Below are 27,224 nucleotides of genomic sequence, written 5' to 3'. Positions count from 1 at the left end.
GTTTTTTCTGGAGATCTCACACTGATCAGGCAGGATGGTGGTCAACCTTTGTCTTCCTCAATTTAGGCCATGCGTAGCCTGCAACAAGGTACATTCTAAATTGTTTGATTAGAAACTCTCCTCTGGGCATCCAGATTTAGCGTTGAGCTTAACTAAAATGTATCTGTAGTTTTAACCACTTGTGGACAGGCCCATTGTAGGGGGGTAAATCTTCTGGAAGTCAAGTGATTAAAGCAGTCTGTTGTTCACATTAAAACGGGAATCACTAGGGCACAGCACAAACAATGTACATTTAATAATATTCTGAGTTTAAAAAAAATACATTTTTCTTTCGTTCATTGGCGGACACAGCTCCTTAAAATTCTTGACCATTGGGTTATACTACAGGAGTAGGACACTAGGCAGAAAAAGAACTTTACTACACCTATGGGCAGTCCCAGGAGGTATACCCCCCCCCCCCTCTCTGCTATAGGTACTTTTTTTTTTCTGCCAATCAGGAGTAAGGACCTAGTTCCTTGCTGGGATCTCGAAGTGATACGGTCCAGCTACAAGATCGAAGTTTCGTTCTTACCCTTTGGAAAGGTTCTTTCCTTCTAATGTGCGCTTGTCCCCGGACCGATTGCAAGACCTGCTGCTTCAGGGTGTGATTGTCCCGATTCCGGCCTCAAAATGGTTTCAGGGTTTTTATTCAAACCTGTTTACAGTCCCAAAGAAAGAGGGCAAGGTGCGTCCAATTCTTAATCTCAAGGCCCTGAACTGCTTTGTGCGGGTACAGAAGTTCAGGATGGAGTCCATTTGCATGGTAGTGGCATCCCTACATCACAGGGATTTTCTTGTCTCTATTGACATCAAGGCTGTTTACTTGCACATTCCAATCTGCGCTTCCTCCGCTTTCCTGTAGGAGAGGAGCGTTATCAGTTTATGGCACTACCCTTTGGTCTCGCCTCCGCTCCTCGAGTCTTCACAAAACTATTGGCCCCAGTTCTGATGTTGCTACGTCAGCGGGGGATTGCAGTATTGGGCTATCTGGAGGACCTTCTCTTGCGAGCTGAGTCCTCTGGTGGAAGAATGTGGAGATCACTATACAGACCCTGTGAGAGTTTGTCTGGCTTCTGAAGTCAGAAGTCTGCTCTGATTCCATCCAGAAAATTGCAATATCTGGGTCTTTCTCTGGGGTCAGCTCTAGCCAGAGTGTTCCTTCCTTTGGACAAACTCCAGATGTTACATGCTGCGATTCATCTCCTGCTGTCCAGAAGGTGATGATCCCTCCGGACTTGCATGCGGGTGCTGGGCCTGATGATATCTACGTTCGAGGCGGTTCCAATTGCATAGTTCATACGAGGTTCATGCAAAGGAAGATCTTGGCCAATTGGGACAAGTGCCTGAAGTCTCTGGACAATCCGATCCGGCTGAAAAGGGAAACCAAAGGGTCTCTGGTCTGGGGGCTTGATTCTCTGGCTCTTCCACAGGGCAAATCCTATCTCCCCTTGTATTGAACAGTGGTCACCACAGGTGCCAATCTGTCTGGGTGGGGAGGTGTCCTGGGTCGGAGCTCAGCTCAGGGTGTTTGGACATTGACAGTCCAGACTACCGATCAGTGTCCTGGAATTCTAAGTGATTAGGCTGTGCCTGGACCACTGGATGGATCGTCTTCAGGGGTTTCCAGTACGGATTCAGTCGGACAACACCAGGACTGTGGCTTGTGTCAATCGCCCGGATGGAACAAGAAAGGTGTTGGCAGCTCTGGAGGTAGCCAGCATTCTACGGTGGGCAGAATGCTTCATTCCGGCCCTCTCTGACGTACACTTTCCAGGGGTGGAAAACTGGCAGGCAGATTATATCAGTTGGCAGGCGTTGGACCAAGGGAAGTGGTACCTTCACCCGAATGTGTTTTATCAGATATGTCTCCAGTGGGGCACCCTCGGGGTGGATCTGTTGGCGTCTCGGCTCAACAGAAAAGTTCCGAGATTTGTGGCACGGTCAAAGGATCCTCTGGCGGACGTCAGACGCACTTGTGGCCCCATGGGGCCAGTATTGTCTGATCTTCGTTTTTCCTCCTCTCAAGCTTCTGCTGAGGCTCTTGCGCATGATCGCGGTTATCTGGGATTCTGGTTATTCTAGTGGCCCTGGACTGGCCTCGCTAGTCTTGGAACGCTGACCTAGTGCGGCTGGTCACTGACGTCCCTTGAAGATCTGTTGTCCCAAGGGCCAATCTTCCATCCTGCTTTAGTCGCTAGCTTTGACAGCTTGGCTGTTGAAAGCCAGGTGCTGAAGGATAGAGGTTTGCCTGGGCTGGTGATTCAGACACTGCTTAAGGCTAGGAAGTCTACCTCTAGGAAGATCTACCATCAAACGTGGAAAGCGTACATTTCGTCGTGTGAGTCGCTTGGTGTCCACCCTTGCTCTTTCTCGGGGGCTCGGGTCGTGACCTTCCTTCAACGGGGGCGTTAAAACAGAAGTTGACCTTGAGTATCATCAAGGGTCAGGTGTCTGCCTTGGCAGACTTCTTTCAACGATCCCTGGCCACGCACTTTCTGGTGCGTACCTGTTTTATTCAGGGGGTTCGTCATTTGACTCCACTGTTGCGGTCTCCTCTACCACCTTGGGATTTAAACTTGATGCTTTCAGTCCTCCAGAAGCCTTCCTTTGAAAATTTTTGGGAAATCCCTGTGCTTACGCTATCCCAGAAGGTGGCGATCACCTCTGCTCATAGGGTGTCGGAATTGGTGGCATTATCTTATCGCACCCCTTACTTGGTGGTCCACAAAGATAAGGTGGTTCTTTGCCCCTGTCTATAGTTCCTTCCTAAAGTGGTCTCTGATTTCGATTTGAATGAAGACATTGTGTTGCCATCCCTGTGTCCCTGGCCTAAACATCCTAAGAAAATTGTGTTGCATGCCCTGGATGTTGTTTGTGCGATTCAGGTGTACCTGGCAGCTACGGAGTCTTTTCGGAAGTCAGACTCCCTTTTTTTGCTCAAGGACTGTCCGCTTCTTCTGTGACCATTTCAAGATGGATCAGACAGACGGTGACTCAGGCGGTGACTCAGACCTGGTTGATCAATGGTCAGGTTCCTCTTTTTCCCTGTAAAGGCGCTCTCTACTCTGGCGCTTAGTGCTTCTTGGGCCATCCGTCATCAGGCTTTGGTGACGCTGGTTTGCAAAGCGACCAGCTGGTCGTCGGTGCACACTTTCACTAAATTCTATAAAGTGGATGTGTTGGCATCTGCGGATACTTCCTTTTAGCCGCAAGGTTTTGCAGGCTACTGTTTAAAGGGTCTGTTCCCTCTTTGGGGGAGTATTGTTCAGGTGGGCTCCAGTTGTCTTTTTGTTGAGCTCCTGTTACTTGGTTGGCTAATGTTTACCCTATGTAAATTTTTGCTGTTCCCACCCCTCATGTTTGACACTGCTTTGGGACATCCCAATGGTCAAAAATCCTAAGAAGCTGTGTAAGTCAATGAACGCAGAGAAAATCAATTTCCCTGACATTCATTGACAAACCCAGCACCCTGCCCTCTGGAGTTGTAATACTTCTGAAGCTGCTTAGAACAAAACTGAGTACCTATGGCAGAGAGGGGGCATATACGTCCTGGGGCTGCCCATAGGTGTAGTCAAGTTCTTTTTCTGCCTAGTGTCCTACTCCTGTAGGGCGCAGTATAACCCAATGGTCAAGAATCCTAAGGAGCTGTGTCCGTCAATGAACACAGAGAAACAGATTTTACGGTAAGTCAAAACTTTTTTTCCATAGCTACCGGCCTAGGCATTCTAAATGCTGCTAGATCAAAATGTGCACCCCCCCCCCCCCCCCCAATTTTTTTGCAGGCTCCTGTTTTCCACAAGATCAACAGGTATTTTTTTAAATTATTAAACAGAAATAAAATGCTTTCAATATAGCCAACAGGGCAAAAGAAAACCATTAAAAACGAGTTTGTCATAAGGGCTTACATATACTTTACCCACTTAGGAGGGGTTCAGCTCGGAGGCAGATGAGTGAAAATTGTATGTGTTGCCTCCTAACACAATGCGGCAACACTTGGGCTTCATTGCAATCAACAGAGATTATTCTTTGATTAGCCTTTAATGCAGGGGCGGGGAACCTTTTTTCTGCCAAGGGCCATTTGGGTATTTATAAAATCACTCGGGGGCCTTACAAAATTTTCAACTTAAAATGTGCCTGTTATATTTGGTCAAACATTTAATTAACTCACCCCTAATGTGATAGCTGCAACTGCTTCTCTTTGGTGAGGTGTGTGATGTTAGCTGGTATTGATGATGTTGCTACTCGGAACTGGTTTTCCAGGTTTGCGTCGGTCAGTCTGGAGCGCAGTCGCCTTTGTGGTGGTAAGTTTTGAAAAGAACTGCTGGCAGGTTAAATGCTGGTGGGCATAGCTGGCTGGTACTGCTGGTGGGTACAGCTGGCTGGTACTGCTGTGGGTACTGCTGGCTCAGGCTGTTACTGCTGGCTTGTACTGTGCTGTGTGAACTGCTGGCTAGTACTGCTGTGGGTACTGCTGGCTCAGGCTGGTACTGCTGTGGGGATTGCTGATTCAGGCTGGTACTGTGCTGTAGGTACTGCTGGCTGGTACTGCCTTGGGTACTGCTGGCTCAGGCTGGTACTGCTGGCTGGTACTGTGCTGTGGGTACTGCTGGCTGGTACTGCTGGCTCAGGCTGGTACTACTGGCTAGTACTGCTGGCTCAGGCTGGTATTGCTGTGGGTACTGCTGGCTGGTATTGCTGTGGGTACTGCTGGCTGGTACTGTGCTGTAGGTACTGCTGGCTGGTACTGTTGTGGGTACTGCTGACTCTGGCTGGTACTGCTGTGAGTACTACTGGCTCTTGCTGGTAATGCTTTGGGTACTGCTGGTTCTGCTGTGGGTACTGCTGACTCTGGCTAGTGCTGCTGGTTCTGGCTGGTACTGCTGGCTCTGGCTTATACTGCTGTGAGTACTGCTGGCTCTGGCTGGTACTGCTGTGAGTACTGCTGGTTCTGGCTGGTGCTGCTGGCTCTGGCTGGTACTGCTGGTTCTGGCTGGTACTGCTGGTTCTGGCTGGTACTGCTGGTTCTGGCTGGTACTGCTGGTACTGGCTGGTACTGCTGTGTGTGCTGCTGGCGGGAAATGCTAGTTAGCAGTGGTGCCGCGCTGGAGGAAGAGGCAATGTTTCCTGTATTGGTCACAGGCGGAGTGCATTTAAAATCACTCCGCCTGTGACTCACTCAGACTGTCACAACAGAGCCGGAACTATACAGGAAGCATTGGCTCCATTCTGACAGATCAGCTGAGAGACACAGACTCAGCTGCACGGGGGGCCGGACCAAATGACTTTGAGGGCCGCATACGGCCCCCGGGACATAGGTTCCCCACCCCTGCTTTAATGGGTAAGACAAATCAGACTGATCTGTAAAGTTAACCTGTGCTTCAAGTTCACTTAAATCATGGGTGCTCAACTTGCAGCCCTCCAACTGTTGCGGAACTATAAGTCCATCATGCCTCTGCCTTTGGGAGTCATGCTTGTAACTGTCAGCAGCTTGCAATGCCTTGTGCGACCTGTAGTTTCACAATAGCTGGAGGACCACAGGCCATGACCCTAAATGGTGATTCCTTCAAGAATATTTATTTTCTTCACTTCCCTGTCTGTTTAGCTGCTGTTAGTGCATAGAGGAGGCTGTTTTTGAGTTCCAAGTCTCTACTTGGAGGTTACACGTGGCTTTTGCCCCACCATCATGTGATGGCACTGAGCCAATCACCAGTGTTGACACCTGGGAGGGAGGAGGATGTTGCATGCTCTCCCATACCCGCAAAGGCTGAGTATTTTCCTTTGCTCCTTCTGGTGAAGGAGTGAGGGGAAGAGTTGTATGTTCTGCTACCAGGGCCCCTTTGCAAGGGCATAGCACAGAAGAAGACTTTGCAAGTGGTATCCTATATAAATTCGCTGTTAGTGGTAACCACAATCCAATACCCAATTATCTGTCCCTAATACCCCCTATTTAATTTTGAATCTTACATGAGGGCATTTTATAGTGAATGTTTTTTTTTTTGTTTTTTTTAAACCCTTTTTTATTTTTTGCAAAGGATGCAAATACAGTTTTACACAACAAAGTGATTAAGGATCAGCTGTATAGAATGTTTTATTTATTATGTGGATAGCTCATTGACTGCATATCCTCTGGCTATATATCTATTTTGATTCTTTAACTCTTTCAGATAAGTGCTGATGGCTATGAAGTGGAAAATATAATCTCCGAAGACCTTGCTAGAAGGAACCGAGGGTTTCGCTGTGAATACTTTATCAAGCCGCCTGTGCACATCACCATCACTTTCCCATTTAACATAGACATATGTAGGGTAAACATAGACACATCCTCCGGGGGTCACCCTCCCTTCACAGGAATGGACATCTTTACAGCTTCCTCCACCAATAAAATGTGTTGGAACAGCCAGGAGTGTGGTCAGCCTGTTATGGGTTGCCAAGGAGCAGACAAAGAACTGTTTGCTTTGGTAGGTAAAGTGCTACTGAGAAATCAAAGCAAGGCTACATTCAATAACCGAGGCTTCAAGCCTAGACACCCATTCCATCATACCGATAACGTGATGTCTTACCATGGGTCTTCATGCCAGGATCTCTGGAATAAAGGCCAGCACTCTCTTAGCAATGTCACCCACCTGAAGATTTGTATAACGCACATAGCTGGTGGTGCTCCTTGCTCTATAAAGAGGGTGGAGGTTTGGGGTCAGCCCGCTAAGACGTGTCCCAAAGAAGTGGTGGAGAGTGTGTACCAGGTTGCCTTTATGAGCCTCCCCAATAGTTTTGGGCAGCCCCAACCCGCCTCACCAATGGAAAGTAACCACTTGTCTTACAATAACTCAGACAACGCACAACATAGCCTAAGCGAACTTGCCAATGTTCTCCAAGATGTGCCAGAGGAATTTCTTGATCCCATCACGCTGGAAATCATGACTTTCCCCATGATTCTGCCATCCGGGAAGGTTGTTGACCAAAGCACACTTGATAAATGCAACCAAAGTGAAGCATCATGGGGTAGAATGCCAAGTGACCCATTTACTGGAGTTCCGTACACTTCCCAATCTCAGCCCCTTCTCCATCCCTCTCTGAAAGCCAGGATAGACTATTACCTCCTCCAGCACAGTGTCCCTGGGTCCAATCTCCTGGGGAGGGCAAGACCAGGGGGACCTGTGACCCCTTCTGCCATAGCCTTGTCTTCCATGAAGAGGAAGGTGGAGTGGATGGAGGATTCAGCCAATGATGGTGATAACGTAGACACGTATTTCTCAGCGGTTAGCGGCCTCTGCTCTTCTACCTCAGATTTTAGTACAAAAAAGATGAAGATTGAAGGGGATTGTCAAATGTCACAAATGGACTGCTCAAATTCAGGTATCTACTAAGCTATTCACAAAGCCAACTATTTTAACTGCTTTTTTCATGCTTTGAAATCTTGCTCGCTTTTTTAGTGCCTAGATTGTTTAAAAGCTGATGATCCCTAACTGCTACACCCGCAGAACAGGTTATTCTGTTGAAAAACAGACTTATGCTGGCCATACGCCAGCCAAAAAATCCTTCAAACTCGTTTTCGAATAATGAACATTGGGCCGTGAAAGCAAAAGATTTTGCCATGTAATGATCAAATTTTGATCGATAAATTGTTCAATGGACATAAATGTTGATTTTTTTTTTTTTTTTTTGATTTGTCATGTATACCTAGTGCAAACAGTTCGGGTGAGAAACACATTACCCTTTCAATTTATTGTTAGTTTGGCGGAATTTTCCAAACTGTTTCTTCGATTTTTCAGCTCCGAAAAGTTAAAACCGATTTTCTATTTGTGCCCATTAACTGAACGAAAAATGAAGGGACTAAATGACAGATTATTGAATGATTTTTCTGGCTAGCGTATGGCCAGTAATCAGATCACCAGGTAAAATCAAAGGAAAGAGAGCCTAAAAAAAAAAAAAAAAAAATGCAGGCGCCACATTTGGTAAGCTGAAATATAATAATAGTTTGCTTTTGGGATTAATACTTAAGTAAGTCACTCGGGACTAAAAATGCAGTTACTGCTAATGTCTAGACCCCTTCCCCCCCAACACTTACCAGACTCCTCCACTGATCCAGCACCTCTGCTCCTTCCTAGTCTCACAGTAGACTGAGTGGGGCAGGAGCCATAGGCATGGTCAGGCCAAGCCTGTGAGGAAGGAGCAGGGATGTGGCCGAGCTGCGTTTGTGTGTGTGTGTGTGTGTCGTGTGTGTCGTGTGTGTGTGTCTATGGATGCATGACTCGGGAGCGCTCCTGCACAGGGGGCATCTGTAAGGAGGAGGCGGGGACAGCACCAGTGGGGGCCAAAAGTAAGGAAGGTCATTACTCTCTGCAATATCATTACACAGAGCAAGTATAACCCTTAACAAAAAAAATTGCTTTTAATATCACTGTAAAAGGCTAGTAAGAAGGGAAGGATCTGCCCTTAACACTGCGGGTGTTAGATATCTTCTCTCCTCACTCTAAAATGAAGGGTCTGCCCTAAGAAGACTTGTTTTCTAGGAGCTGTGCCCAGAAAAGGTAAGCAGAAGGTAAAGGACTAGCCTCCAGTGTCTGTGTGAAGGTAGCCATCTTGGTAGAGGTAGATTTTGCTTCCTACTGTTGTAGCTGCCCCCCTGCTGATTTTAATGATTTGTGGGCAAGAAACTTGGAGAAAACACAGATTCACCGAATGAATACAGAAGAAACTGGGAGACCCTTGTGCTTCAACTTTGAGCATCTGAATAGTGACATCACCAAATCTGTTGAGACTAGCGATCAGAGGCAGCAGTGCCTTACATGACCTCAAACTGTATGCAGTGGATGTAAAAAGTCAACACACCCCTGTTAAAATGTCGTCCGGTTTCCGTGATATAAAAAAATGAAACCAAGATAGATCGTTTTCAGACTTTTTCCACCTTTAATATGACATATAAACGGTACAACTCAGTTGAACAACAAACTGAAATCCTTTAGGTTGAGGGAAGTAAAAATAAAAAACGAAAATCTGGTTGCAGAAGTGTGCACACCCTTAAACTAATACTTTGTTGAAGCACCTTTTTAATTTTATTACAGCACTCAGCAATTTTGGGTATGAGTCTGTCAGCATGGCACATCTTAAATTGGCAATATTTGCCCACTCTTTTTTGCAAAATTGCTCCAAATCTGTCAGATTGCGAGGGCATCTCTTGTGCACAGCCCTCTTCAGATCACCCCACAGATTTTCAATCAGATTCAGGACTGGGCTCTGGCTGGGCCATTCCAAAACTCTGGTGAAGCCATTCCTTTGTTGATTTGGATGTATGCTTTGGGTCGTTGTAATGCCTGAAAGATGAAGTTCCTTTTCATGGTCGGCTTTCTAGCAGAAGCCTGAAGGTTTTGTGCCAATATTGACTGGTTTTTGGAACTGCTCATAATTCCCTCTACCTTCACTAAAGCCCCTGTTCCAGCTGAAACAGGCCCAACGCATGATGCTGCCACCAACAGGCTTCACTGTGGGTACGGTGTTCTTTTGGTGATGTGCAGTGTTATTTTTGCGCCAAACATATCTTTTGGAATTATGGCCAAAAAGTTCAACTTTTTTTTTTTTTTTCAGTCCATAACACATTTTCCCACATGCTTTTGGGAGACTTCAGATGTGTTTTTGTAAAATGTAGCCGGGCTTGGATGTTTTTCATCGTAATAAAATGCTTCGGTCTTTCCACTCTACCCCCACAGCCCAGACATATGAAGAATACGGGAGATTGTTGTCACATGTACCACACAGCCAGTACTTGCCAGATATTCCTGCAGCTCCCTTACGTTGCTGTAGGCCTCTTGGCAGCCTCCCTGAACAGTTTTCTTCTAGTCTTTTCATCAATTTTGGAGGGACGTCCAGTTCTTGGTAATGTCACTTGTTCCATATTTTCTCCACTTGAAGATGACTGTCTTCACTGTGTTCCATGGTATATCTAATGCTTTTGGAAGTGTTTTTGTACCCTTCCCCTGACTGATACCTTTTAACAATGAGATCCCTCTGATGCTTTGGAAGCTCTCTGCAGACCATGACTTTTGCTGTAGGATGCGACTAAGAAAATGTTATGAAAGACCTACTAGAATAGATGGGTTTAATCGGAGGCAAATTAAATGATGACAGGTGTGTACGGACTCCTGTTTAACATAGGTTTCAATTAGGGGTGCACCGATCTGACTTTTTTTTTTGTCCCGATACTGATATCTGGCATTGTGTATCTGCCGATACCGGTACCGATCCGGAACTACACACATAAAGCATGCAGCTGCAGTACAGAGCAAAGCCGCTGCTTCATGTGTACGGCTCCTCCCATTCACAGGTGGCGTGTATCTGATATCACTCCGCCTGTGAGCCAGACCTATACAGGAAGTAGCAGCTCCCATCCCATACTACTACTACACCAAGTAAGGGATGGTTGAGCCGGGACTCGGCAAAACCGGATCGGCCCATGGATCAGTTTATTTTACCGATTCCCCCGATCCAGCTATTGTGGCAGTATCGGCGCCAATATCCGATCCTAATATCGGATTGGTGCATCCCTAGTTTCAATGCGATTGCTTAATTCTAAACACACCTACATCCCCAGTTATGAGGGTGTGCACACTTTATACAACCACATTATTTTAGGTTTTTTTTTTGTTTTTTTTTTTTTTGTTTACTCCCCTTCCCTCCCAAAAGATTTAAGTTTGTTTTTCAATTGTGTTGGTACACTTTATAGGGTCACATTAAAGGTGGAAAAAGTTGTGAAATTACTTATCTTTGTCTTTTTTTTTTTTTTTTTTTTTTTACATCACCGAAACCTGACCTTTTAACTGTGGTGTGTAGACTTTTTATATCCACTGTAGATATAGTATATGTGTGTGTGTATATGTATGTGTGTGTGTATATATATATATATATATATATATATATATATATATATATATATATATACACAGTGGGTACGGAAAGTATTCAGACCCCTTTAAATTTTTCACTCTTTGTTATATTGCAGCCATTTGCTAAAATCATTTAAGTTCATTCTTCTTCCTCATGAATGTACACATAGCACCCCATACTGACAGAAAAACACAGAATTGTTGACATTGTTGCAGATTTATTAAAAAAAACTGAAATATCACATGGTCCTAAGTATTCAGACCCTTTGCTCAGTATTTAGTAGAAGCCCCCTTTTGATCTAATACAGCCAGGAGTCTTTTTGGGAAAGATGCAACAAGTCTTTCACACCTGGATTTGAGGATCCTCTGCCATTCCTCCTTGCAGATCCTCTCCAGTTCTGTCAGGTTGGATGGTAAACGTTGGTGGACAGCCATTTTTAGGTCTCTCCAGAGATGCTCAATTGGGTTTAAGTCAGGGCTCTGGCTGGGCCATTCAAGAACAGTCACGGAGTTGTTGTGAAGCCACTCCTTCGTTATTTTAGCTGTGTGCTTAGGGTCATTGTCTTGTTGGAAGGTAAACCTTCGGCCCAGTCTGAGGTCCAGAGCACTCTGGACAAGGTTTTTGTCCAGGATATCCCTGTACTTGGCCGCATTCATCTTTCCCTCGAATTGCAACCAGTCGTCCTGTCCCTGCAGCTGAAAAACACCCCCACAGCATGATGCTGCCACCACCATGCTTCACTGTTGGGACTGTATTGGACAGGTGATGAGCAGTGCCTGGTTTTCTCCACACATACCGCTTAGAATTAAGGCCAAAAAGTTCTATTTTGGTCTCATCAGACCAGAGAATCTTATTTCTCACCATCTTGGAGTCCTTCAGGTGTTTTTTAGCAAACTCCATGCAGGCTTTCATGTGTCTTACACTGAGGAGAGGCTTCCGTCGGGCCACTCTGCCATAAAGCCCTGACTGGTGGAGGGCTGCAGTGATGGTTGACTTTCTACAACTTTCTCCCATCTCCTGACTGCATCTCTGGAGCTCAGCCACAGTGATCTTTGGGTTCTTCTTTACCTCTCTCACCAAGGCTCTTCTCCCCCGATAGCTCAGTTTGGCCGGACGGCCAGCTCTAGGAAGGGTTCTGGTCGTCCCAAACGTCTTCCATTTGAGGATTATGGAGGCCACTGTGCTCTTAGGAACCTTAAGTGCAGCAGAAATCTTTTTGTAACCTTGGTCAGATCTGTGCCTTGCCACAATTCTGTCTCTGAGCTCTTCAGGCAGTTCCTTTGACCTCATGATTCTCATTTGCTCTGACATGCATTGTGATCTGGAAGGTCTTATATAGACAGGTGTGTGGCTTTCCTAATCAAGTCCAATCAGTATAATCAAACACAGCTGGACTCAAATGAAGGTGTAGAACCATCTCAAGGATGATCAGAAGAAATGGAAAGCACCTGAGTTAAATATATGAGTGTCACAGCAAAGGGTCTGAATACTTAGGACCATGTGATATTTCAGTTTTTCTTTTTTAATAAATCTGCAACAATGTCAACAATTCTGTGTTTTTCTGTCAGTATGGGGTGCTATGTATACATTCATGAGGAAGAATGAACTTAAATGATTTTAGCAAATGGCTGCAATATAAAAAAGAGTGAAAAATTTAAGGGGGTCTGAATACTTTCCGTACCCACTGTGTGTGTGTGTGTGTGTGTGTGTGTGTGTATATATATATGTATGAATATATATATATATATATATATATATATATATATATATATATATATATATATATATATATTTTATTCGCTCATGGGAAAATCATCCACAAACACATCCCAAGTATTCATTGCAGAAAAGAAAAATTGGAGGGGGGAAACCCCCTACTCAAGAGTATATCATTTTAATGGTTGTGGAGTTGTCAGCCAGGTAACGCAACAATTAACCATTTTTGTAGAAATACAACTTTGTTGCACTAAGGCCCCATGCACACGGGGCGTTAGAAAAAACGTACGTCAAAGTTAGTTCTGACGCCGGAAAAAGCAGCTGTAAAAACGTGCTTTCAGTAGCTTTTTCCATTGGCGTTATTGCACGTTTTGCCACGTTGCTTTTAGCAGCGTTTTTTTTTCTTCCATTCAAAATCAATGGTTCCCTATGGGAGCCTATTGATTTGAATGGAGGTCGCACCGCAACACCGCAAGTCGGATCCGACTTGCGGGGTGACTTGCGCTGTGGGAATCTTGAGGGGGAACTCCACGCCAAAATGTGAAAAAAACGGCGTGGGGTCCCCCCCCAAGGTTCCAAACCAGGCCCTTCGGGTCTGTTATGGAATTTGAGGGTAGCCCCATGCCGAAAAAACGGCGTGGGGTCCCCCCCAAAATCCATACCAGACCCTTATCCGAGCATGCAGCCCGGCAGCCCGGCAGGCCAGGAAAGGGGAGGGGACGAGCGAGCGGCCCCAACCCCCCTGGACCACACCAGGCCACATGCCCTCAACATGGGGGGGTGTTGGTGCTTTGGGGCAGGGGGAGCTCTGCACCCCCCACCTCAAAGCACCTTGCCCCCATGTTGATGAGGACAAGGGCCTCATCCCCACAACCCTGGCCGGTGGTTGTGGGGGTCTGCGGGCAGGGGGCTCATCGGAATCTGGAAGCACCCTTTAACAAGGGGGCCCCCCAGATCCCGGACCCCCTCCCTATGTGAATGGGTATGGGGTACACTGTACCCCTACCCATTCACCCCATAAAAGGCAGTGTATGGAAATAACGACAAGAGACGTTTTGGAAAGTTTATTAAAAATCTTCATCCGACTCTTCTTGTCTTCTCCTCTCCGGGGTCTTCTCCGGGGTCTTCTGCTCTTTTGCTGTCCGCCCTTCTTGTCTTCTCCTCTCCGGGGTCTTCTGCTCTTTTGCTGTCCCCCTCTTCTTGTGTTCTTCTCTCCGGGGTCTTCTGCTGTCCCCTCTTCTGCTGTCCTCTCTTCTTTTCTTCTCCTCTCCGGTCTTCTGCTCTTTTGCTGTCGGCTGTCTTCTTCCTCCGGTCCTCCTCCTCCGACGTCTCCGCTGATTATGCCTATCTCCGGTCTCTTCAGCTTATTATATAGCCATTAGGGGCGTGGCCCCGATGATGTCATCGGGAGGCCCCGCCCCCTCATGTCACAGATGACGTCATATGTGACATGAGGGGACGGGGCCTCCCGATGACGTCATCGGGGCCACGCCCCTAATGGCTATATAATAAGCTGAAGAGACCGGAGATAGGCATAATCAGCGGAGACGTCGGAGGAGGAGGACCGGAGGAAGAAGACAGCCGACGGCAAAAGAGCAGAAGACCGGAGAGGAGAAGAAAAGAAGGGAGGACAGCAGAAGAGGGGACAGCAGAAGACCCCGGAGAGAAGAACACAAGAAGAGGGGGACAGCAAAAGAGCAGAAGACCCCGGAGAGGAGAAGACAAGAAGGGCGGACAGCAAAAGAGCAGAAGACCCCGAAGAAGAGTCGGATGAAGATTTTTAATAAACTTTCCAAAACGTCTCTTGTCGTTATTTCCATACACTGCCTTTTATGGGGTGAATGGGTAGGGGTACAGTGTACCCCATACCCATTCACATAGGGAGGGGGTCCGGGATCTGGGGGGCCCCCTTGTTAAAGGGTGCTTCCAGATTCCGATGAGCCCCCTGCCCGCAGACCCCCACAACCACCGGCCAGGGTTGTGGGGATGAGGCCCTTGTCCTCATCAACATGGGGGCAAGGTGCTTTGAGGTGGGGGGTGCAGAGCTCCCCCTGCCCCAAAGCACCAACACCCCCCCATGTTGAGGGCATGTGGCCTGGTGTGGTCCAGGGGGGTTGGGGCCGCTCGCTCGTCCCCTCCCCTTTCCTGGCCTGCCGGGCTGCATGCTCGGATAAGGGTCTGGTATGGATTTTGGGGGGGACCCCACGCCGTTTTTTCGGCATGGGGCTACCCTCAAATTCCATAACAGACCCGAAGGGCCTGGTTTGGAACCTTGGGGGGGGACCCCACGCCGTTTTTTTCACATTTTGGCGTGGAGTTCCCCCTCAAGATTCCCACAGCGCAAGTCACCCCGCAAGTCGGATCCGACTTGCGGTGTTGCGGTGCGACCTCCATTCAAATCAATAGGCTCCCATAGGGAACCATTGATTTTGAATGGAAGAAAAAAAAACGTATAACGTGGCTTAACGCACGTTAAGCAACGTTATAGCAAAGTTATTCAGTTTTTAGCAGCGTCAGACGTTTTTAACGCTGTAACGCTGGTCCTCAGAACGCGCAGGTGGTGGGTTCTTGTTGCAGCCTAAAAACGCCTAAGCCACTTACAGCTCAAAAACGTCTGAGTGTGCATGAGGCCATAGAATAACATGGAGGGGCGTTTTTAGGCTGCAAAAAGAAAACGCCTGACGCTGCTTACAGCAGCGTTAAAAACGTCCCGTGTGCATGGGGCCTTAGATGAAAACAGTTTTTAGGTCAAAGTGACCATACAAACAACTATTTAAAAACATTCAAATAGTGGTAAGACTTTACCCACCTCATTCCCAGGCCTATTCTGACACTTCGCTCCTACATGTAAAAATTTTACTTTTTTTTTTTGCTAGAAAATTACTCCCAAACATTTTTTTTTTTAGCAGAGACCCTATAGAATAAAATAGTGGGTGTTGCAATTTTCTATGTCACACGGTATTTGTGTAGCTGTTTTTCAAACGCAATTTTTTTTTTTGGAAAAAACATTCATGAATTAAAGACAAAACCGTAAAGTTAGCCCAATCTTTTTGTATAATCTGAAAGATGTTACATGAGTAACTAGATACCTAACATGTCACGCTTTAAATTACGTCTGCCCGTGGAATGGTGGCAAACTACGGTGCTTAATATTCTCCATAGGATGACGCTTTAAACGCCTTTACAGGTTACCAGCATAGTGTTGCACAGGAGGTCTGGTACTAGAATTATTGCTCTGACGTTTAGGACAATACCTCACTTGTGCGGTGCGATCACGGTTTACATACAGTGCATTGCGAAACTATTCGGCCACCTTGAACTTTTCGAACTTTTGCCACATTTCAGGCTTCAAACCTAGATATAAAACTGTAATTTTTTGTGAAGATCAACCAGTGGGACACAATCATGAAGTGGAACGAAATTTATTGAATATTTCAAACTTTAACAAATAAAAAACTGAAAAATTGAGCGTTCAAAATTATTCAGCCCCTTTACTTTCAGTGCAGCAAACTCTCTCCAGAAGTTCAGTGAGGATCTCTGAATGATCCAATGTTGACCTAAATGACTAATGATGATAAATAGAATCCACCTGTGTGAAATCAAGTCTCCGTATAAATGCACTTGCACTGTGATAGTCTCAGAGGTCCGTTTTTAAAGCGCTGAGAGCATCATGAAGAACAAGGAACACACCAGGCAGGTCCGAGATACTGTTGTGGAGAAGTTTAAAGCCGGATTTTGATACAAAAAGATTTCCCAAGCTTTAAACATCCCAAGGAGCACTGTGCAAGCGATAATATTGAAATGGAAGGAGTATCAGACCACTGCAAATCTACGAAGACCTGGCCATCCCTCTAAACTTTCAGCTCATACAAGAAGAAGACTGATCAGAGATGCAGTCAAGAGGCCCATGATCACTCTGGATGAACTGCAGAGATCTACAGCTGAGGTGGAAGACTCTGTCCATAGGACAACAATCAGTCGTATACTGCACAAATCTGGCCTTTATGGAAGAGTGGCAAGAAGAAAGCCATTTCTTAAAGATATCCATAAAAAGTGTCGTTTAAAGTTTGCCACAAGCCGCCTGGGAGACACACCAAACATGTGGAAGAAGGTGCTCTTGTCAGATGAAGCCAAAATCGAACTTTTTGGCAACAATGCAAAACGTTATGTTTGGCGTAAAAGCAACACAGCTCATCACCCTGAACACACAATCCCCACTGTCAAACATGGTGGTGGCAGCATCATGGTTTGGGCCTGCTTTTCTTCAGCAGGGACAGGGAAGATGGTTAAAATTGATGGGAAGATGGATGGAGCCAAATACAGGACCATTCTGGATGAAAACCTGATGGAGTCTGCAAAAGACCTGAGACTGGGACGGAGATTTGTCTTCCAACAAGACAATGATCCAAAACATAAAGCAAAATCTACAATGGAATGATTCACAAATAAACATATCCAGGTGTTAGAATGGCCAAGTCAAAGTCCAGACCTGAATCCAATCGAGAATCTGTGGAAAGAAAACTGCTGTTCAGACGCTCTCCATCCAACCTCACTGAGCTTGAGCTGTTTTGCAAGGAGGGATGGGCAAAAATTTCAGTCTCTCAATGTGCAAAACTGATAGAGACATACCCCAAGCGACTTACAGCTGTAATCGCAGCAAAAGGTGGCGCTACAAAGTATTAACTTAATGGGGGCTGAATAATTTTGCACGCCCAATTTTTCAGTTTTTTGTTTGTTAAAAAAGTTTGAAATATCCAATAAATTTCGTTCCACTTCATGATTGTGTCCCACTTGCTGTTGATTCTTCACAAAAAATTAGTTTTATATCTTTGTTTAAAGCCTGAAATGTGGCAAAAGGTTGAAAAGTTCAAGGGGGCCGAATACTTTCGCAATGAACTGTGTATGTATGTGGGAGTAACCTATGCGTTCACATTTGCACGTAAGCACGGTGGGAGGTAGCGTTTTTATTTTATTTTTTCACAAACTTTATTGCTAATAAAAGGGATAATCCACATCCCTTGTGACAGCATGGGCCGTGACAGGTCCTCTTTATGGAGCGATTTGGCTCCACACCTCCAAGATGACCACTGCCTTGCTAAAGAAGCTGAGGGTAAAGGTGATGGACTGGCCAAGGATGTCTCCAGGCCTAAACCCTATTGAGCATCTGTGGGGCATTCTCAAATGGAAGGTGGAGGAGCACAAGGCCTCTAACATCCACCAGCTCCGCAATGTCGTCATGGAGGAGTGGAAGAGGACTGCAGTGATAACCTGTGAAGCTCTGGTGAACTCCATGCCCAAGTGGGTTAAGGCAGTGCTGGAAAATAATGGTGGCCACACAAATTATTGACACTTTGGGCATAATTTGGACATTTCCACTTAGGGGTGTACTCACTTTTGTTGCCAGCGGTTTAGACATTAATGGCTGTGTGTTGAGTTATTTTGAGGGGACAGCAAATTTACACTGTTATACAAGCTGTACACTCACTACTTTACATTGTAGCAAAGTGTCATTTCTTCAGTGTTGTCACATGAAAAGATATAATAAAATATTTACAAAAATGTGAGGGGTGTACTCACTTTTGTGAGATACTGTATCAACTGTATGAGTGGTTAGATAATTGTGTTCGCTGCAGTTCAAGCAAGAAAGGGAGACCACATTCACAGACCCTGGCTAGTCCATAGGGGGTGGTCAGACGAGTACTGGACCATCCAGAGGTATTTGCGTAATGGTCTTTTAAACGCAATTAAAAAAGGTTACCCCCATTTTTTGTATATTGTGAAAGATGATGTTACGCCGAGAATCGTGATCTTTATTCCAGGGATCCTCAAACTATGACCCTCCAGCTGTTGCGGAGCTACACTTCCCATGAGGCATTGTAAAACTCTGACATGCACAGACATGACTAGGCATGATGGGAATTGTAGTTCTTGAACAACTGGAGGGCCATAGTTTGAAGACCCCAGTTCCAAGCAAAAAAATGATGATTCTCATTTTATCTAGAATTGTGCAGCTCTAGGTGGAATCTACTTTAAGGCATCAACCTATGAATGATGTAAAGCAGTTTGTTTCCCTTTGATTTATCAGAAACCAATGGGAAAATGCTGATCACCTGTTCACAACACTGGCCTAAAAACAAAAATCTGTTTATAAGTGATGCAAAACTCTAGTAAAGCTGCCTTGTGAATGCAACTTAATAATTTATGTGTTCTGTATTTGTAAACAGAGTCAATATCACACGAACAGCGGCTTACACAAAGTCTGGACCAGGCTCTCACCTCCGCCCTGGGCTCCATGCCCACATACACTGCGAAATTTATGAAGAATCAACAGGGATTTCATGAGGAGAGTGCCAGCAGCTCGTCCTGGGCTGCAGGCTTCACTGTGACTGGTACTTACCGCATATCACTGACTGTTCTTTTACCATTTCACTAGAAGTCTGTTTATCTTCCTAAAGTATAACTGAGGGCCCTTTCACACAAGCGTTCCGCATGTTCGTATCCTATTTTTTTTGCAGATGATATACGGACATAATGTATGTCAATGGCATTGCAGATGTCAGCGTATGACCATCTGCTGACATCCGATTTGCGTCCTTTCAGTTCTGTTCCGTTTTTTGGAACAGAACCCTATTTTTGTTCCATTAAAAAAACGGAACGGATGCAAAATCGGATGTCAGCGGTGTCATCCTCTGACATCCGCAATGCCCATAGACTTACATTATGTCCGTATATCATGCGCAAACGGATGGGATGATATGCGGACTTACGGAGCGGATGACACAAGTCGCTCCGTGAAAAAAAAAAAAAGTGCCGGAGCGGATCGCAATGTGAAAGAGCCCTAAAGGAAAAATTTTTTTTTTTTTTTTTTTTTTTTTTTTTTTTAAGATTTGAGAGGAATTTGTTTCTGGGGAAATTCACCCTCTCTATGTCGTGTTTACTGTTATCACTAAAAGTTAAAAGAAAATTACAAATTTAGAATTTTCCCTAGAACAGTAATAGATGGGAAATCTTAGTTGTGGTGACAACCAGGGATTCCCTCATTTTGGTGAGATTTCCTCCACTTCCTGTTATGGGACTGGAAGTAAAAGGAGACTGATGTAAAAAAAATAAAAATAGCAACCCTCTTAAGCCTCGTACACACGCAACGATTATCGGCCGACCGATCGTCCGACTTTTGTCCAAGTTGTGTTTTGTTGGTTGGAATGTGTCTAGACTGCACACGAATTTTCTCGGCCAACAAAATTCTACTTCAGAAGTGATGTCATGTGTTGGTTTGTTTTCTTTGTGTTTTTTATTCTCTGAGCATGCCCAGACTTGCTCATCAGATTTTTCCCTGTCGAAATCTGTACTGACTGCACGAAAATCGGCCGTTATGTTGACGGCCAACAAAAATTTTATAGCCTGCACACCAGATTTTTTTTCGGCTGAAAAGTCTGAGTTTGTTGTCGGAAGCATCATACTAACAAGCCGAAAATCGGCAGATCGGACGTTGGCCGAAAATTCCCTGACAATTTTCGATGCGTGTGTACGGGGCATTACTCTATCCAAAATGAACAAAAAAAGGAAAAAAGTGCCTTTAGTTTTACTTTAACAGGCCAGTTTGTTTTGAATTATTGTTTTTTGACCAGCTGCTCATTTCGTTCATTGTATACAGGTGTATTTGATAATGTTACCCTTTTCAAAGCCGAAATTATTTTTTTCCTGCCAAAAGTTGGTTTGTTTTGCGCTAAGGAACCTCTGCCAAATAGCACAGTCAGATCAGTGATCTGAATTTTTTGCACAGCAAGCTCTGCTCCAGAGGATTCAAAATGTCATTTTTTAGTAAAGAAATAGCTTATAAACAATGGAAACACAGTTTTTGCATCCATTTTTGCGTTGGTAGTGGATGTAAAAAAACTGATGTGAAACTGATGTAAACTTCATCCGTTTTTTTTTCTTTGAAAAAAACGTGACTGAACTGATGAAATGAATGGTCCGCATGTGTGAAAGGGGCCTAACAAAACGTGGTGCAGTTATGCCCCGTACACACGTGCAGATTATCTGAAGACTTTTGTCTGTAGACTTACCAAAACCATATAATATGAGGTCAAACCTAAACACTTTCTATTTGTATGCAATCCGGCAGGCCCTTGCACTACATAGAAAAGGTAAATCTGAAGACAAAAGTCTTCATATAATCTGCACGTGTGTACAGGGAATTAGTTGCTGACCACTCTCCAGGTCCAGGACAGTGACAATCCAAATCCTGACAGTGGTAGTCCCTCTCCATGGAGCAGAAGGAATGCCCTTCCTAAGCAGGTAAAGTGAGGAGTTACTTGGAAAAAAAGGCAGTCGCTCCCAGCACTCAGAGATCCTCCACAGTGGGATTGGACTTAGAAACAACAAATCCATAAACATCTGGAATGCTTGGTGGATGTAGCCCTCCTTAGGGAATCTAGTATGAAACTACAAAAAAACGATAAGAAGGTGCAAGCACCTAGTGCATTACTATCCATTTTTAAAATATAAAACTGGTAAAAACGGATAGTCACAAAGGTACAACGTGTAAGAGTGTGTAAACTAGAAGATGCCATACAGTGCAGGCTATACATACTCCAACACCTGTCTATGCTGGCAGGCTAACGCGTTTCATGGGGGCGCATCTTCTTCCTCAGAGGGGGGTGTTAAGATTATGCATATCCTGCACTGTATTGAGTCTTCCGGTGTACACGCTCTTGTACTTTTGTGTCTATCTGTTTTTACCAGTTTTATATTTTTTCAATACATTTTTGGTAATGCACTAGGTGCTTTTGCCTTCCTAAATGTTGTTTTTTTTTTTTAAGTGAAGAGTTACAACTTGGTGGATTCTTACTTGATAGGGTGACTCAGGAGCTTTGCCCCTTCTTTTGTGGAGTCCCTCGACCCCACCGAAGCCCCGCTCATTCCCCAGCCTGTGGCACAGAGGGGGTGGACGTAGGAGTACCTTAGGTTGGTAGAAGTGTGTTTCAAGGGAACTGAAACACTTTTAAGTAGTTTGTCACAGGGCTAGCATAGTGTGCACCAATTTTGTAAGGTTTGTTGCAGCCATTAACATAGTATGAAACATTTTCTACGTGCTAAAGGAATTTTGGAGGAGTCCCTGTGACCAGTTGTGAGCAGTGGCCCATGCTGTGGGCATAGTTCTGCCCTCTGTGCAGTAGGATGTTCTCAGACCTGGGCGCCATCTTAAAGCATATTGCTGTGATACAGACAAGCACATTACAGCTCCAGCAGTTACTCCACTCTGAGTTGTGGTCCAGGTGTCCCAGCAGCCTTCTGCTTCAAAGCCAAAAGTCTCTACACTTTTTAAAATATAACTACAGGTACACGTGTGTGTGTGTGTGTGTGTGTGTGTGTGTATTAACCACTTAAGCCCCGGAAGATTTTACCCCCTTCCTGACCAGGGCCTATCTTGCGATTCGGCACTGCGTGACTTTAACAGACAATTGCGCGGTCGTGCGACGATGTACCCAAACTAATTTGACGTCCTTTTTTTTCCCACAAACAGAGCTTTCTTTTGGTGGTATTTGATCACCTGTGCGATTTTTTTTTTTGATCATGCGCTATAAACAAAAAAAGCGTAAATTTTGCAAAAATAACAATATTTTTCACATTTTTTTATATGAAATTCCCCCCCCAAAAAATGTAAAAATTAATATTTTTTAACATTTTCAGCCAATTTGTTTTATGCTACATATGTTTGGTAAAAAAAAAAATTGCAAAAAGTGTATTTTGATTGGTTTGCGCAAAAGTTATCGCGTTTACTAACAAAGGGAAAGTTTTTTTTGTCATTTTTTTTTTTTTTTTTTTTTTTTTTTACGCGTAATGGTGGCGATCTGCGTTTTTTTTTTTTTTTTTTTTTTTTTTTTGCGGTACTGCGACATTGTGGCGATCAGATCGGACCCTTGACTGACATTTTTGACACTTTTGGGGTTACCAGTGACATTTCTACAGTAATCAGTGCTATACATGTGCACTGTTACTGTAAAATTACACTGGCAGTGAAGGGGTTAACTTTTTTTGAGAGGGAGGGGTTGTGTGTCCCTAGGGGCGTGATTCTAACTGTGATTGGCTGTGGCTTTAGGTGTAGGAACAGTATAATCACTATTCCTACACAGGGGAGAATGACAGGCGGCTTGTTTACATCAGCCGCCTACCTTTCTCCCTCTGCACCGACGATCGCTGAGTGACCGGGAGGGGTCCGTGACCGCACGGGAGCGCGCCTCCGGGGGCGCGCGCTTGCTCCCTAGACCCTCACAGGCAAGCGACGTAGAACTACGTCGCTCTGCCTGCGAGGGGCTGACCGCCGCAGTAAATAGTCGTGCGGCGGTCGGCAAGCAGTTAATAAATATATATAACAAATACACTTCTCAAGAAAATTTAAAGGTACAGTTTTTAATCCGAGCATAGCATCAAGTCAATTAAACTCCTGGGATATTGATCTGGCCAGTTGAGTAGCAGAGGGGGTTGTTGAACAGTTTCAGCTGATTTGATGTTATTGAAGTTAAAGAGGAAGTAAACCCTCCTCTGACAGTTTTGCCTATATTAAGGCTTACCTATAGGTAGTGTAAATATCTACTAAACATGTACCGTTTAGGAGATATTTACCTTACATGCAGCCAGTGACGTCACTGGTGCATGCGCTCTGAAGGAACGGCTGCTGCTGCCATTTCTTCAGAGCCCTGTGCGGTGACCGTCGGCTCCCGCGCGTGTGCGCGGGAGTGACATCACCGCGGCTCCGGCCAATCAGATGGCCGGATGCCGCGATCCCGAAAGACGGGCGACTGGACATGTCGCCCTTCATACAGGTGAGTGAGCGGCACGGCGGGGGCTCGTTCTCGGGTAAGTATTTCATAATGAGCTAGTATGCGATGCATACTAGCTCATTATGTGTTTCTCTTTCAGGTTACAGAAAAAAAAAAAAACGTTCATGGGTTTATAACCTCTTTAACAGGTGCACTAGATTGAAAGTTGCCTCATTGTTGCCAAAGTAGGAATGATTTTACAGGTAGAGGCAACTGAAAATTGTTTCCCTACTCATCTTTTCTGACTGTTTTTCACTAGTTTTGCATTTGACTGGGGTCAGTGTCACTATTGGTAGCATGAGGCAATAACTGGACCCCTATAGAGGTTGCACAGTCAGTTCAACTCTTCCAGGATGGCACATCAATACGTGCCATTGGCAGAAGGTTTGCTGTGTCTCCCAGTACAGTCTCAAGAGCATGGAGGAGATTCTAGGAGAGCTGGACAGGGTCATAGAAGGTCCTTAACCCATCAGCAGGACTGGTATCTGCTCCTTTGTGCAAGGATGAACAGGATGAGCACTGCCAGAGCCCTACAAAATGACCTCCAGCAGGCCACTGGTGTGAATGTCTCTGATAAAAGAATCAGAAACAGACTTCATGAGGGTGGCCTGAGGGCCAGATGTCCTCTAGTGGGCCCTGTGCTCACTGCCCGGCACCATGGAGCTGGATTGGCCTTTGCCATTGAACACCAAAATTGTCCTGTCCAAAGGACCTTCTTACGCAATGCAGAGGATTAACCCCTTAGGTTCCACAGGGAGTATAACAAACCTGCTTTACTGCATATACAGACTGATTTTTACTGTTGTAGGTTTAGTAACACTTTAGTTTGCAGGGCTTATAACCCTCCCTTACTCTATCCAAAATGAAAAAAAAAAAAAAAAAAAGTGTTGCCTATAGTTCTAATTAAAGGTTGTGAGTACAGTACTTTGCACGGTTTACTTTTTTTTTAAACTTTATTGAAGTGCCACAAAATGGCACACAACACACCCTTTTAAGTCCCTTCACTGCAGCAAATACATAAACAGAAATGCACTTATGTAGCACACCTCAATGCTGCATTATGGATATGAAACCCCTGCTTTTCTCCCCAGCGCTTTGGGGAATGGATCCGATCGATGCTCTGTGCAGGCGCTAACCAATCCCTGCGAGGGAGTACGACTTATCATGTGACTTTGCAGTCCCAATTTGCAGAACAAGTGTGAAAGAAGCCTAAAAGCTATGAGTTTCTGAAACTCTCCTGCTGTGAGCTGCAATGTCTGGGTAGGGTGTATGTGAGACACAAATAAAGGAGGGATTGGCTCAGTAAGTAAAGGTAAAGGGTTTTTTTTTTTCTTCTCTTGCTTTTTAGGCTTATGAATCACTTAGTAACTGGATTTGGGACTTGTTCAAACTGTTATAGTTGTTCTTAAATGTGTAATAACCACCATTTTTTTTTTTTGATTTATGGTATATGCAATAGCTTTCAGTTTTTGAAGCGCAATTGCAACAACTAAATACTTTCCTTTCCTGTGACATTCTATGTCGAATTTTCAGAGTTTCCGTTTATTTGTATCTGAGTGCTAAACCCTGTTGGTTAGATGCCATGAACTCTTAGTAACGCTTTTCTATATATGTTTTTTTTTTTTTTTGTATCTCCAGCACACAATAGAAGCAACACGAGTCAAGGCTGTGCTTCCTGTATGAAGACATTTTCATCTTACTGTAGAACAGAGCCTGTTTACCAGCTCTCTTGCGGCCACCTCATGTGTCGTCCTTGCTTAGGTGAAACACAGAAAAGTTTCTCCATTGTTTGCAAGAATTGTAACAGCTCTGTGGCCACCCGTGATGTACTGCGAGTCCATCTGTAAGTCGCACAGACTGGAGGTTTTCTCCAGGATTTCACTGGAAAGATTTCTGCGCACAGGTCCCCTCCGAGGACGTCATGCTTAACATAACCAATATTTGCTGCTAATCAATACAGACTTGTATGTATTTACGTAGGTGGCCAAATTTGGAGGGATAAACCTATTGCTGAGGCAGCTTTTGCCTATCCATGCTAAAAAAAAAAAAAAAAAAAAAGACCTCCCTTACGCCCCCCCCAAAAAAACGGATACTTTTTTTTTGTTTTTGTTTGTGTTTACAGAGATTAATCGCTGTGCTAGCTTAAAACCACGTGGACACTGTCAAGGATTCTATATTGGAATTAAGTGCACTTGTGTATTGTGTGCCATATGCGTCCCTCAAAGGAAAGCTCTATTTTATTTCAAATTTGATATGGTAAGACAGGGCAGTAAAATTGGCAACTTTGTAAATTGTAATCCTTAATCACTCTGCTCACCAATGGCTTGGCTGGTGTGACTAAAATTTGCACATGATCACTATACCACAATGGCAGCCTAAAGCTGCCCATCAAAGGTAATTTATTTTTATTTTTTTTTGCACAAACGAGGTGGAGGGAGGAATCTTGTCACTGGAATACTGTTTTCTGGCTGCGGGACCTGCCGCTGTCCGAACTCATTGATCAGCACTTTGATGATTGACAACTGTTTTTTAGCATGCCCATTTGATCGACTTTTGTAAAGCGGGAAGAGCCACAGATTGATCAAAATTTAGCCGTTTCCTGTTTAACTGAATGAACTTTGATCAGTATAAGGCCAGCTTAACTTACGGTTCACACTAGGTCGCTCCGACTTAGGGGGCAACCTGTGAAGTCGCGTGCAGCGCGACTTGCACGGACTTCATAAAATGAATGTCAATGCAAGTCGCCTCCAGGTCGCCCCCAAGTAGTACAGGACCCTTTTTCTAAGTCGGAGCGACTTGTGTCGCTCCTATTAGAACCGGTACTACTCAATGACCGCGACGGTGCACAACTTTCCAGGCTGACCAAGTCATCTGACAAGTCGTATTAGTGTGAACCGGCACTTCAGCGGCTGTAAACCCTCACATTGTAAAACCACTCATTCAGTTTAAAATAGAAATGAAAGGCAAAATATTTGTGTATAGATATAAAAAAAAAAAAAAGAAAAAAAACGTAAATAACTTTTTTTTTTTTTTTTCCTTTTTTTATAAGTGATTACATTCCTTCTCAGTGGAAAAACAGCATTACACTGATAAATCCAGTGAATTGCTGACTGTGTGTGGTGGGGGGAATAGGGCAATATCAGGACACATCTGATCATTGGAGGAGGACGGCTGAGTTATCACTTTTGGATAGGAAAGCAGGGGGACTGGCAAGAACACCAGGGATTTCACACGAAGAAAGCAATACAAAGAGAACAGGCTACTTTTTCATATAAGTACATGGTACAGCAGCCACATAGCAGGAATATGGAGGAGGCTATCTGTCACTTTAGCTCCACAGAGTAATGCTTGCCTTACCCGCACTCCCCCACCACCCTGTTCACCTGTCTGAACCCTGCATCTAATCCCCCAGTTTTGTGTCAGGGCTTATGCAGGTTAACAATCTCCCTCCCCTCCTCCACATGATGCTGTTCAGGCCTGTCGATTCGGGACTCGACACAACATCCTGGAAGGATGGGGAAAAGGATCACGCCCCCCCATTTATCAAAAGTACCAGTTATTTTTGGGGACACCGTCAAGACAGACCGTGAAAAGCACTTTGCAGCTTCAAGGGAGTGTTTTTTGTTAGGGAAACCTGTGACTTTAGCTGGAATGAGTAAAGCAACTGGTTCCCTTTTAACTTGAGATCATTAGGCAATGCCAGTATGCCAGTCATGTTGGCTTTGATAGACAGGGCTTAAACTGACTGCAGTGTGTGTCTATGCTTAG

At 44.8% G+C, this 27,224-nt stretch overlaps 1 protein-coding gene across 1 annotated transcript; it reads left to right on the top strand.

Annotated features, from left to right (window-relative positions):
* Positions 1-25,508, top strand: UBOX5 (U-box domain containing 5). The gene is made up of 4 exons (XM_082273012.1): positions 1-88; positions 6,204-7,392; positions 18,858-19,022; positions 25,095-25,508. Exons 1-4 carry the CDS (start codon positions 35-37, stop codon positions 25,301-25,303), a joined length of 1,617 nt encoding a protein of 538 aa, XP_082129138.1. The 5' UTR covers positions 1-34; the 3' UTR covers positions 25,304-25,508.
* The last annotated feature ends 1,716 nt before the right edge of the window (positions 25,509-27,224 follow it).

The sequence above is a fragment of the Pelophylax lessonae genome, assembly GCF_965119305.1.
Source record: "Pelophylax lessonae genome assembly, chromosome: 1".
In the NCBI taxonomy this organism is placed as follows: Eukaryota; Metazoa; Chordata; class Amphibia; order Anura; family Ranidae; genus Pelophylax; species Pelophylax lessonae.
Note: the sequence above shows the minus strand (reverse complement) of the source record. Positions and strands in the feature narration are given on the sequence as shown.